Genomic DNA, 14,150 nt, shown 5'->3' on the forward strand with positions numbered 1-14,150 from the left:
TACTGTTGGCCATCATATAATCTCTTTCAAAATTGCCTATATATTCATAGCTCTGAGACAGGAACAGTTTAAACAATCTTAACATAAACTTTGACAAGATTTAGATAAGTATATAGCCTAGCGTAATTCTAGAAAACTACCTATTGGATGCTGACCTTTACTAATTGATACAATTCTATTATAACCTTTCCTGGAAGCAAAAGCTGCATAGCTCAGAGGACTTTTACAGCTGCAAATCCACTCTCAGAGACTCAAGCTTAAATTCATTCTCCTTCCCATTCCATTATTCTGCCATTTCCTATTCCACTTTGGTTACATCTTATGGAAGGAAGCTCCGATGAGCTCTCAGTGCAATACAGCCCTCCTAGCTGTTCTCTCCTCCCTATAGTATCATGTGTTTCAGTGTATCTATAAACTCCAGGATTAAACAGTGATGCATGTGATTAGCAGAATGTCTGGCCCATGACCTTAGAGATTAACTGAGTTAAAGCGTCATGCTTGAAACCTCAGTGCTTCTGAGCGTGCACAGAAATCCTGCATCTTTCAGAATGATCAGGGTTTTAACGTCTTTGATCTTATCCAATGGCCCATTGCTGCCTTTACCAACCATCCCCTTGAATTTAAGTAGAATTTAGCACCTGATTTTAAAATTACACAAAAGGCAATTTCCATGTTGCCCCCATCTCCGATTTTCTTCTACCAAGTTAGAATAATTCTACCTCCTTTGCAGTGTATGATATTTGCATTACAAAATATCAATGGTAAAGGAACAAACAGCACTCTTGTACTATATATTTAGGCCGTTTTAGACAACAGATAGTCAGGTATGTGTGCCCATGGCTTCATTTTTTTACATCTCTTAATTCTCAAGAATTTTTAAACAGTAATCTAAATTGCATTGATGTCCGAGATAAGCAATGTGGTATATAATATCCTATGAAAGGTGCTGACTTGTCCTGAAGTAGGGATGACAATAGTTTTGAAAATGTTAATGAACTGTATGTAAAATTTGTTTCTGACAGCTCTCTATATTTCTTGCACATATTAGCTCATACTTCCGGTATTTTAAAATTCAAATAGACCCAGTTAAAAAATGGCAGAGCACATTTGAGTAAATTCCAAACCTTTTAAAAATTCATCACCTTAAAGTTTACTCACAAGCCCATACACTTTAAGAAGTTTCTGTGTGTCTCCCTTTGGCTGACCTTTGATACCACAATAATGAAGTAATCCATACTGCTAGGGCACCAGGAAATAAAAACCCTGGCAGGGTAACTGAATGCCACTAGAGTATGGCTAAATATGCAAAAGCAGGAGCATTCAAAAGGATTGAAAATCTAAAACTAGGTGATGATAGGTAGAAGGTCAATTAAGGAAAAATTATAACAGCAAGAACAGAAATATTTCGTACCACTGAATGATAAATACAGGGCTGTTCTTAGAGGAAGAAATTGTATTGCTTTGTCAATCACGTTGTAGAGTGCTCTCTTACTGTCTGGCAGCTCCAAATGTAGCAGTATTACATCAACAGAACCATATGAATTCTGCAAACCCAGTGTAAGTACACCAGGCTTTCTAGAATTCAGCAACTACTTGGATTTGCGGCATATATAATCCGTTATTGCCCTATTTAAGTACTTTCTTCAAGCACTTTCTCTTCTGAAAACAAATGTCTCTTCCAAGAATCCTGTCTTGCAAAAACAGAGTGGGAGCTGGGCTTCCTAAACACTTTTTGGAAAGCAGAAATTTCATGTAAGGATTGATGATGGTCAGAATGAATGTGGGTTATACCTTAAGTGAAGAACAAAGGATGATGGAAGCTGCCACATGTGGGCAGGTATGAAATTCATGTGTCATAGGGAAGGGAATGAGTAAGGAGCACTCTTGCCAGGCTTCCCTGCAGTTCACTGCTATGGGACAACAATGCCACAAGCGAAATTCAGTCTAATTTCAATTGTGTTTCCCAGCTTTTCACAGACAGGAATAGCTGTCATTTGAACAGCATGGAGCCAGCTCTGTGTGGACTAAATGGGGCTGGACACTGTTAAGCTCATCTGCAGCATTCTGGAACAAGCAGGGTGGAAAGGAACACATATTGTCCAGGATAAAATATTGAGGAGGCCCAGTATTACTGAGCTCTGATTCAAATGAAGCAATCTTTAATATCTGTACTATACCATACCAGCCATATTTGTATGTTAATTAACTAATTATGAAGGGAAATATCAGGATCAGTACAAAATGCAATAAATCTTGGCATATAATTCTATAGATAATAGTGTAATAGATGATTCTAAATTAAGCACTTTATAAAATGAACAGAGGTGAATTTTCATATCAGCTTTCTCCTTCCTGTCTTCATCCCTCTATACGTTATACAGACAGACTGGACAAAGCAGATCTCCTTCATCTTTTGGGTCTTGAAGGCTCTTGGTTCTTAAATGAATGATTACATAAACTATTCAATAGGAAAAACTGAATAAAGAATGCTGTCAAAAAGCCCAAGTATGTAGACACCTGAGAGAATGTATTATTTTGGAGAATGAAAGAAAACAGGAAAGATGATAACAGTCCTGATTTTAAAGTCACCCCTCTTTTATCTAATATAAAAAACAGAGCTACACCTTACCCAGGATTTGGGACACCCAAGCTCTAATGCCTGTGCAAAATGGAGAACAATTTCCTAATGCAGTAAGCACAGAAGACACTTGAGATTTTTTTTCTAAATGATTATTTAATTTCTAATATATAAATAGCCCTTGAAGTCAATATTTGTTTTTCCTAAATTAATACCTGAATTAAAGGTCTGAAGTAGCTTCCTTGCTTGCTTTCGTCTCCATGAATTTCTGTTTATCACAGAAGCATAGTTCCACAGACGAGAGTGTGTGCCTACATTTTGGAGGAGACACAGTTCTAGCTAGGAAAAAAACTGTGCAGAAAGGCAAGAGAGGAGCCATCACTTCTTTCTAGTTGGGGTTTGCCTCAAAAGAGGCCAGAGTTTTGTATATTTTGTATATTTTGGATAAGATTTACACTCACAAAAATTAAAGCCATTTACAAATTAATGCCACATGTATAAAGGCTTATGCAAAATTCTCCAGGGAAATAGGACATGTCTTGTGACTAAAATCATACTCTGTTCTGAAATACTTCATGATCTACAAATGCAATTCACCTCTACTTTCTGTTGTTTTCCATTTATCCATGTTCAAACTTCTATATGCCAGAATAGAATCCTGATCTGCAACATCGTCTCTGTGTAGCCTTTTATTTCAGCCAATGCATTTTCAATAGCAATATGAATATGCGAAAAATGAAACCAAGTGGAGTTTTTTGTGTATTCAGAAACAATGCTTTCCAGCATTTTTCAGTCTCATATATAGTAAGCGTAGCAGCAAATCATCAGTATTTGTTACAAGATTAATGGAAATCCCCAAACCATGAGCAGAAACACAATCAGCACATCACCCTGCTTCCCACTCCTACATTTTGTTGCAGGTTATCTTGCTTACCACACTGTGTTTCACCATTCATTGGTTTAAAACTCACTCTAAATAAGCCGTCAAGCTTAATTGAACTGCTATGCAAAAAGCATCTTACATAAAGAAAAGGCTTCAGAAGCAGAAAAGAAAGCACAATATCCATCTATATAATCAATTTTTTTTTCTGCAACCATTGCAGAAATTGTCTAAAATGGTCACCTTATTTAAGGAAGAAAGCAAAATCATCACAACCAGTTTCTTCTGATTTGAAAAGGCACAAAGGGTAGTTTACCTGCAATTGTCAACATTATTTCTTCCTGCAGCATTAGAGAAGTTGAAAGGTCCCACATTATTGATTTCTATGACTTGTATACAGCCAGTGAAGTTGTAGACAGGTCCAGGAACCTACAAAGGAGAAAATGCACATGGTTGTTTTGCTTGTTGTTATGATGACTTTCAAAAATTATTAAGTTTCTACAAAAGATTTATAACATAATTTAACCCTACTCCTGAAGAACCCTCCTGGTCTCCATTTTTTCTCTAATGAAATTCTATTAAAAAAAAGAAAAAGAATGTGAAAAGGAATTATAGCAAGATAAATCATACTGACTTGAAAATAAACTCATAGAGTTTTGGACATACAGACAGCACCACAGGTATAGTGAGACACCAGTAAAAAGTGGACTTCTCTAACTTTAATCAGGTACTTATTTTCTACTGATGAACACAGGTAATGGGAAATGGCAAACAAGGAAACTCTGAAAAGTCTGCTTTTAAGTTTACTACTTTCCTGCTCAAAAGATATCTAGTACAATTAATCATGTTTCAAAGATGCCTAAAGACCTACTAAAAATGCAAATCACTGTAGGGGCACTCAAAAAACACAGAACAATAAATTGTCATGCATATCCTGCCATCTAAACAAATATACTGACACAATATGTTGAGAGGTGTTATAATATTTAAACAACCCAAAATGTTTCAGGTGAGTCTTTATGAACTGGACCACTGGACTGGGACAGGTTCCTGGTCACACCAGATCAATCGTACTCATCCTTGCAGCCACACAACAGGTAAGAATCCATAGTTTATATAATAAATATAATAACTTGCATGCTGAAATGGGAAAAAAGGTACTGCTAGGACTGTCATAGAAGACGAAACTCATTGACACATTCGAATGGTGCCTTGGGAGACTACTCAGGAAGAAAGCACAGTAACACTGGAAGAGGGTATGATGTGAGGCACTAAATGGATGCTGGTCATAAGCTCATAGGAGGAGAAGCAAGTGTTGACTTGGTCCTTAACACTGCAGAGGACTCGCTCCCAACACTGATCATGAAATCAGGTTTAGATACAAAAAAAGTCATTGAGGTTGTCATTTCATACAGGCATAGTACATAAAAACAAAGGGACTTTTAAAAAAGAAATTCAAAGGAATATCTCAAAAGGTGAAGCACCTGCAGATGAATACTTAAAACAAGGGATCAGAGGTTCTCAAAAATGTAAATAAAATACTAGAAAAAAAAAAGTCTTCAGAGACTGCTGAAAACTGGAATGTTTAAATAGGAAGGTACAAAATATTTCTAATGGCCAAAAGACATCCTTTAAATGTTGAAGTCATGTCCAAACGATGGAAAACATGAAGTTATATAAATGTTGTTGGTAAAAATCCCATAAATCAGGACAGGTAAAGAAAAGTAAAGATCTTGAGGAACAATTTGCTAAAAGTGTAATGGTGAGCAGTAAGTGCTTTTTAAAACCCAACAGGAGCAGTAAGCCTGCCAGAAAGGCTGTAGGGCCAACAGACCGTCAAGTATAAAAGGCATGTTCGAAGACACAAGGCTCTAGCAGGAAATGTAAATGAACTCTCCAAAATTTAATGTAGAGGAGCTCTAGGGGGTTTCCATGCCAGAACCCCTTCTTAGTATAGATACATCAGAGATCTCAAACTCGAAAAGTTTAAAATAAATGAACAAAGCAAACAGTATGAAAAAACAAGAAAAAACCCACAAACAAACAAAAACAAAACAAAAAACAAAACAGTGTTTTACCCAGAAGTCCTAAAGGAAATTACTGTAGCCATCGCTTAAAATGACATCCAAACCACAGGAATGGTTTTAGAGATTTTTTGGGTTTGTTTGTTTGTTTTGGGTTTTGATTAGTTTAGGGGTTTTTTGCCTTTTATGATTCAAGAAAAGGGGACAAGACTAGGGAATGCAAGTGCACACCTCAAGCTATGGATCATTAAGTCCCAGTTCCATTCCAGACAAATCATTTAGAACTACATTAAAGAACAGAATTAACAGATACATAGATGAACATAATGTACTGGGGAATAGTTGAGATGGTTTCTGAAAAGGAAAATTGTAACTCTCAGGAGGAACACTGAATACGTGAAAAAGGATTTCTTGGCACATAGTGTTTGATTTCCAAAAGGCTTTTAATGTGTTTTTGTGTTAAAAGTTTCTGAAGTAACTTGGTCACCCTGGGATAACAAGGAAGGGCTTCAATAAATGAAGAGAGTGGTTAGAATAGAAGCAGAAAAATTGGGAATTAATAGTGAGCTTTCTTAATATGGACAGGCCCTAGAAATTTCCTTAGCAATCTGTAGTAGGGTCTGTGCTCTTCAGCATGTTCACAAGCAGCTCATTCTTTCCTGTGTTACTCAGGATAGCAAAAACAAAATTCTGAGGAGTTCATAATACACAAAAATTTAACAGTATGCAAAAACTATAAAGTATGTAAGGATGATGATACATATGAAAGTTTCTGAGCAGAGAGTGTCTATATAGACTAGGATTCTTTATTCAAGAAAACCCACCATCAAGGAGACTTAGAACAAAATAGTGCACAGATGAAGAAAGTTTTCACAGTTTCTCACAATATAGGATCAAAAGGACATGATATTACCTAAATCAGTGCAAAGATGAAAGCAAGCTAAAGGGCATATTTTTCATACAACTTGAAATTAAGCTGCGAAACTCTGCTTTAGGATGTTGTGGATGGTATCAGTCTAAAATGTGTTAAAAATTGGTCAAATTAATGGAAAGAGATTTTTCCAAAATAGTCTTCCTTATCTCTTTTATTGTCATAAAGGTCATAAATGGAATGATGGCCTCTAGCCTGTATATTTGCTTTCTTCCTTACCAGCCAATAAACCATGTTTCATATTGTGACGGCATCTTGCTCTGTCCAGAGCCTTGAGGTAAAAGCATTTTGCCCTTTTTTCTAAAGGGAAATGAGATTTTTAAAGACTGAAAAATTTTAAAACTAGGTTTTACTGGAACACAAAATACTAAATTAGAACATAGCAACCATTTAATAGATTTCTGCTGTGCTGGGTGGGATAGATAAATCTCCAACCACACTCCTCTGTCATTGCAGAGAGGGTCCTTTCCTCTAGTTTTGCTTTTTAAAAAGTTCAGAGACTTTGCTGCCAAAAAAATCAGTGTTTCAGAAGCACGCAGCTGCTCTGGGTCCCAAGGAAAATTTCCTTTTTGCCATCACTTACTACAAGACAGCTGAGAGCCACCTCCAAGCTTTAAGAAAGCACCCTGTTCCTCTCAGGACTTCCCCAGGCTGGTGCTGCCACAAGCTGCTCCCAGGTCCCTTGGGAAAAGAGAGGTCTCTCCCTCCCAGCAGAGAGATTTGTGCTCAAGTGCGACTCGGCTGAAGCAAGGCAAAGTCCTTTGCTCCACAGCGCTCAGCTGCGCTGAAAAATAACACACCGAGCAATGCCATGCACAATAAACAAAATGAACCAGCCTTCCAACCCATGGGAAGGGCTCAAAGCAGTTAATTAAAGTTCATTGTTTATTTCTTTAGCAGCAAAGGCTTAAGGGAAGTTAAGACTTTAAAATGGATATATTACTACAAAACAACAATGTAGAAAGTTATGATTAAGGTGGTATTTGTAGTCAGTAAGTTCGGCTGCTGGAATGAGGAAGGTCAGCTCTGTGTAGCAAACAAGTTTTAGAGGATTGCTCCCTGGAACTTAGAAAGAAACAAAACCCTCATTCAAGGATTGGATGTGAACATTTCCCTTCTCAAAGTTACACTTCGGATATTAAAAGAACAATATCATTTGATATACCATGATGGCTGACATAGGCTATTGATATGGATTATGGACAACAGAAGACTGCCTCTCTTCTATTTCATTCCCGTACCAATCACTTTGGCAAGGAAATAGTGCAATGGACTGCCAAGTGTTATAGTCAGCAGTCTGCTTTTGCTGCCATTATCATGACAAATTATACCAGGTAATCTTTGAAAATGTATTGTCCTATTAAGTTTCACATTCTACTTTTTATAAGAGATACTTGTTATTTTTTTCCTGCCTTTTACGAATAGTAATTAAAACAATTTTCAAATTAAGAGGATGCAGGATCTGTTGCATTTCTAATATGAACATGGACAGAAACAGTTACACAATTCTGAGCTGGAAATTACATAGGATCTGACTGAATGTCAGGTTGGTACAGTGAAAATTCACTATGGCAACCTATGATCTATTTTGCACACCGAACAGCAAATTAATCATTTGGCTTGGGAATAAACATTTACCTGCATATTCCCCCAAGCACTGTTGTCGGTGTATATTTTAACAACATGATTTCCTAACCCCCGAAACAAACATAGTGATTGGGCTTATAATCATTTCTCCTATATTGATAAGTGTATATGTTGAATGCAATGCATTCCTCTACAGTAATGTTAAAATACTAACTTATTTGTTCTGTAATCATAACTACATCATAAACACTTTGGTCAAACAATTACTTGCCTTTGGAGTGCTATGCTATCTATACAAAAAACTAATGTCTTCTTAGACGTATTTAGGAATAAGGACTATTGATACCAATAATCAAAAGTAAGCAGCTTTTATTCTGCTACTTTTGAAAACAGATTTTTGTTTGTGATTAGTGGAGTATTAAAATATAGACTTCACATGTAGTTGGGATTCCTTCCAGTTACAAAAGTACATTAATATGCTGTCAAACTGTAATACTTAAATTGCCTGAAAATGTCAGGGTCATAGCAACACCAGAAATTTAATTTAATACAATTCACTATTCAGAAACTATGCAGATATGTTTGACATATAGTAACCATGCTCTTTAAATGCCCTTTATACTTGACAAAAATGAGTACAGATACTTACCTGGTAGGAAAAGTTCACACATATATGTCAAACTATTTATTAACATCCCTTACTGACTAGCTTAAATTAGAGCTGCTGTTAGGTAGAATTAACCTAGAATTGAGTTCCTAGTGAATAGAGCTTGCATACTGTCATTTCACTACAGATTCATAAATAATATAATGAGGTTTTATCTTACAACCAGAGCATTTATTAAAAATAAATTTAATTAACTCAAAAGAAAAAAAAAGCATAGTGCAATCTTTCCTCATTTGTCTCCACTCAAGATAAATGTTATATATCTTAAAAATTCTCACCATACATATTACAGTGTACCAGGATACACTATTCAGTAATCTTTGTGATTCCTGTGAAATATGTCTAATTTTGGAGTCTGATTTGTAGAACTCTCTGCAAAAGATTGTGGAACTTTTCCAAGTGAAATATTTTCAATATAAACAATATGGCCCGGGTAACAAGTCTCCTGTGCTGTAGGGCAAGGAACTGAGGCTATGCCCTCACATTGGATCTGTGAGCAAGACTAGTACTGGTAAAACACCTCCTGGATTGCTGTGGTGTACAGTGGGAACCAGACTGGTCATCTGCCTGGTCCCAGACTCTGATAGAGCCAGCTAACCCGATAGAACAGACATTCACATTCCTCTTGCATTATTACCACATCTAAATTGACTCAGTGTAAAACTTGACTGCAAATGTTTCATTGTCAATTTCCCATGATTCTGCCAGTTTGTTCTGGCTGAGAATGGTTCATTAAGCCACAAAGGATTAATTAAAATCAGTAAGTCTGAAAGATTCAAGGGTACTGAGAAATTCCCTTACCATTTTTATTAAAGTTCGTCCTTGGCCAGGATCCTTATATTTTAAGCTTTTTCTTGGCTTGCAGTTAAGCAATTGCAATGTTGCATTTCAGAAGTGATATAAAGACTCTGAAGTAAAGAAGGACCCTTCTAAATTTTATGGCCAGCAATGTCTAGCCCTTTTGCAAACAATTTTAGTGTTTATGCTTATAAGCATAACATGTGATTTACTTACTGTGTGTTATTCCAATTCTTAGTTCAACTACTGTAATTTATGGTTTTTAATTCTCTCTTATTAATGTGGTACAATACCTTACCCATTAATTAAATAGAAAATATATTGGCCTGAGATGACTAGAACATGTCGAGTGAAATTTGGAAAACAGACTTATGTTTCTTATCTAGTACAGACTCTATCAACTAACTGTTTAAATCAGCTGATCTCCCTGAACTTCTCCTTTTCAGAGTGATGCTGAAGTTAAACATATTGAACACTGTGCTGTCCTAATATAATACAGTATTATAGCACATTAGAGAAAAAGTGTTTGGAGTCCATCACCATTAAATAGTTTTCAGTCTAAGCCAGTCAACTTCTGTAGTTCTGGTTCTTGTACAATCAATAACCAGTAGCTCAGACTTACAAACATTTAACCCAATAGATGTTTCTATCAAGTATATGTGTTTATATACTGATGGATTTGATGATCCTCATGGGTCGGTTTCAACTCAAAATATATTATGGTACCCAAATTAAGAATCAGTGTGAAACACTTCTTACTGAATCATCAATGTTGAGTTACAAAAAAGGGAAGGACTGAAGCAAGTGGTTGTCCACCTGTTTGAACTGGAGAAGGTAACACCTTATCTAAAACAAAGACATATGCATATCAAAGGAATTAATAGCCATATGATGGTCAGGCTATCTCTGGCATAAAGAGGAAATACATATGTTTCAGGGACATTGATTGTATTTATCTGGAATATCTGGAGGTCTCCAGAAGGGAAAAATGGCTATAAAACCTGAACTGTTCCAACAAAATAGACTTTTCTTTAGTAAATGTATCCTGAGGTATATGTATTCTGAAGGAGTTCATTTTGTCAGTGTTCTATGAAAGCTGAAGATTCTCAGCTGAAGAAGGAAGAGACAAGAAGAAGATTTCTTCATACATCTTTATGATTTTGTGTTTTCTTACATCATGCCTGTACATCTTTTATAAACACCTGCAACTGGATTGTCTGGTTTTGTATATCGCAAATTCTCCCCCTCCTCCTGCCCCACCCCACCCCACCCCAGCTTAGTCTCTTTTAAGACAAGAGAGGATTCAAGGTAACACAGTATTCCTTACACAAGATGTAACGAATATGTCAGCTGGCACACTATTCCTTTCAGCAAATGTTTTCACTTCCCAGGTCTGCGGTGTGGCATATACAAGCTATCAGGACGAGGTGAGAACTAGCATTACAGCGGTTTGCAGTGTTAGGAACACGGTAACAAGTAGAGCTGCCCGACATATAACAAGGTGTTTAGGAGCACCATGCATTCCAAGGTCACCAAAACGTTAGCCACATATATTTAGGTGATCAGAAATGTATCTACAGTAGACAGATCACATAAAATCTTTAATCAGGATGTGTGAAGAAGGTAATGAATCCATGCACTTCCAAAATGAATTTAATGCATTCTCTTACTATAGTAAGACAAGACTAATTTTTGTGTTCCATAAACAATAAACTCTATGAATGACTAAAAATTTAAAACCTATATCAATTTTTGATCAGAAAACTGATAGGTTACTATATGCTGTTGTCCACATTGTCTTTCAGCTAGATGTTACTATCCCTGTGACAAATGTAACAGAATAGGAAAATATAACTATAATTCATCATATTAGCATAGACTGAGATTAATGGCAGTTTGATTTGGCACAACTGAGAAATGGACCCATGACCTGTTTTGTCATCTCTCCTGAGGAAAAAAAAACCCTTTAGCAAAGGAATGATGTAAGCAGTTCGATTCAGTTACCTAATTATTTTTTTTTTTTCAGCTTGAATTTCTAGTTCGAGAATCACAGTCCTGAGAGACTTAGGACAATATGTGTTTCCACAGAGCTCTGAACTGTCTCTGTACTGCCTGCTCATAGACAGAGTCAGATGTTGGTTTATGTGGCACATTTCCTTTTGTTCTAGCTGTCAATTCTATCTCCCCCCAGCTTGACTCATATACTATTCATATACTTGTCAAAAGATGTACCTAGTCCTGAGATTCTTATACTTGCCCTGAGTTTCATGCTCTTAAGAGTCCTTGTTTACAGAATTTACAAATTTTGTTTGTAATTGATAGTCCCCAGGAAAGCCAGAGTAGACAAAAAGGTAATATTCACATGAACAAATATTATGCACTAGATGTTATAGAGGAGAAATCAAACAATCTAAAAACTGGAAGTATGAAGTAAGTTCTTCACTTTAAAAAAAAAAAAATACAACCAAACTGAAAACAAATATTAAAATAATGCATGGCAGATTCTAAACCACTTCCTTACTTGCTCCCATTACACAGTTCCTCTTCTCCCCCTCCCTAGTGTTGCTTTAAGCATTGCTGACCTGCTCTATTCTTCTCAAGATGAAATCTTACCTCTTTGATTTTTACTTTCAACATACCTCAGGCTTTTATTCACGAAAAACACTGTGGGGTCAGCCACTTTCTCTTTCTTGAGATTCTAATGCATTTATATTCTTTCTCGAGCACATTCTTTCTGGTTGAAAAAAACTTTCCAACTGTCACAAAATTTTCAAGGTTATTAAAAGGCTTTAGAATGGTGTATATATATATAAAAAAAAAGGTGCTAATGCAATAAACATCCTACCAAGCTCACAACATTTAGTTTTCTATTCAGTCTTCACAGAGACTACAAGTGTAATAATTAATAGTACAGAGATCTGGTACTCAGATGGCTCTGAGCCCTCTCTTCCACTGTTCTGCATCTATTGAGGCTTCTACTACAACAAAGTACACCTGATCATGAAAAATAACTTTTTTTCCGAAACTTTCTCCTAGAAATAGACATATGAGAGTAAACAACCATCTTTATTAGGCACTGAACTTGTATCCTGTATCTCCAGTAGCAACCAATACAGGATGCCAGGAAAGAGTATAATAACAGATTATGTAGGTTGTGGTATTTCACAGAATCACAGAATGATTGAGGTTGGAAGGGACCTCTGGAGGTCACGTTGCCCCAGCTGTTTGGGAGTGTTGCCCTGCATCAGATGGCTTTTGAATATCTCCATGGATGTAGACTCCACAACCTCTCTGGGCAACCTGTGCCAGTGCTCAGTCACCCTTGCAGTGAAAAAGTGTTTCCTGACATTCAGATGGCACCTCTTGTGTTTCAAGTTGTGCTGGTTGCCTCTGGCCTGATCACCGGGCACCACTGAAAAGAGCCCAGATCCGTCTTCTTTGAACTCTCCCTTCAGGTATTGGTACACATTGATGAGCTCCCACCTGAACCCTCTCTTTTCTCTGGGCTCTCAGCCTTTCCTTACAGGAGAGATGCTCTAGTTCCTTAGTCATCTTAGTGGCCCTTTGCTGGGCTCTCTCCAGAATGTCCATATCTCTCTTCTATTGGGGAGCCCAAAACTGGACACAGTTCTCCAGGTATGGCCTCACTAGGGCTTTGATGTGCTAGCAGCACTCCTGCTAACGCAGGCCAGGATGCCATTAGCCTTCTTTGCTGCAAGGGCACATTGCTGGCTTGTGTTCAACTTGGTGTCCACCAGGACCTCCAGGTCCTTCTCTGCAAGAGCTCTACAAACTCTTTCTTGTAAAAACTACAAATCAAAGGATGCCTGATGATGTCAGGGATTCTTCAGCAAGGAAGTTCTGCCATGTCAGTAGAGGACTTTTCACATACTGATCATAGAATGATATAATGTCACATGATCATTCAGCTATTAGAACTTCGAGAACCAAGAGGAACAAACATTCATATATAAATACATACATACATGTGTGTGTGCACACACACAAACAGGTTTATTATGCACTCATTTATGCTGTTAACCGGAAATCTCTTTTAAATAAACAGATCTGATTCATTCAAATCCCTCTCTTCCAACCCCAGTAAAAATTTCAAAAGTATTCTGCTGTACACAACAAAGCTACCAGAAGACAGACATCAGGTTTGCAGCATGAACAAAGAGTTTTCATTTTCTCAAACTGATTACAAGGCAAAATTTATAGCCTTGTTTTTCAGGTATTGAGTACACATGAGATCACAAATGGCAAACAGTGTAGGATCACGTGAAAAGGCAAGATATTTCTACCACTTCAGGTTTACATTAACATTTCATCTTATAATTAACTTCTGTTGATTTTGGAGTACATTCTAGAAATGTATTTTGTTTTAATTTTCCCACCTCTTTTTCCATACTCTTCTTCCTGTGCTGTGAACAATAATCTCTAAAACAGCATTCTGTAACCTGGGATGAGAATCTTTATAATGAGACAGTGACACAATCAGAGAACATTTTTTCTATATTTACTCTTATATACAGAGAAAGCAGCTTTCAGTAGATTTATATATAATTCTCGGAATTCAGTAAACACCAGGTAGAAGCTAAGTAAGTAAATAAGAAGGAGGTTTAAGCCAGAGAAGAGAGCGACAGAGACTGATACAGTTACACATCTTTGCCCCTTTTTGCTTT

General features: G+C 36.8%; 1 protein-coding gene across 1 annotated transcript in view; it reads right to left on the reverse strand.

Moving 5' to 3' along the window:
- The window catches only part of EYS (eyes shut homolog), an 826,250-nt gene that overhangs the window by 240,026 nt on the left and 572,074 nt on the right, over positions 1-14,150 (reverse strand). The window contains exon 35 of the mRNA XM_065631328.1: positions 3,775-3,887. Within this exon, the coding sequence (XP_065487400.1) occupies positions 3,775-3,887 (113 nt within the window). The remainder of the gene's footprint in view (positions 1-3,774; positions 3,888-14,150) is intronic.

Source organism: Caloenas nicobarica, chromosome 3 (genome assembly GCF_036013445.1).
Source record: "Caloenas nicobarica isolate bCalNic1 chromosome 3, bCalNic1.hap1, whole genome shotgun sequence".
Taxonomy (NCBI): Eukaryota; Metazoa; Chordata; class Aves; order Columbiformes; family Columbidae; genus Caloenas; species Caloenas nicobarica.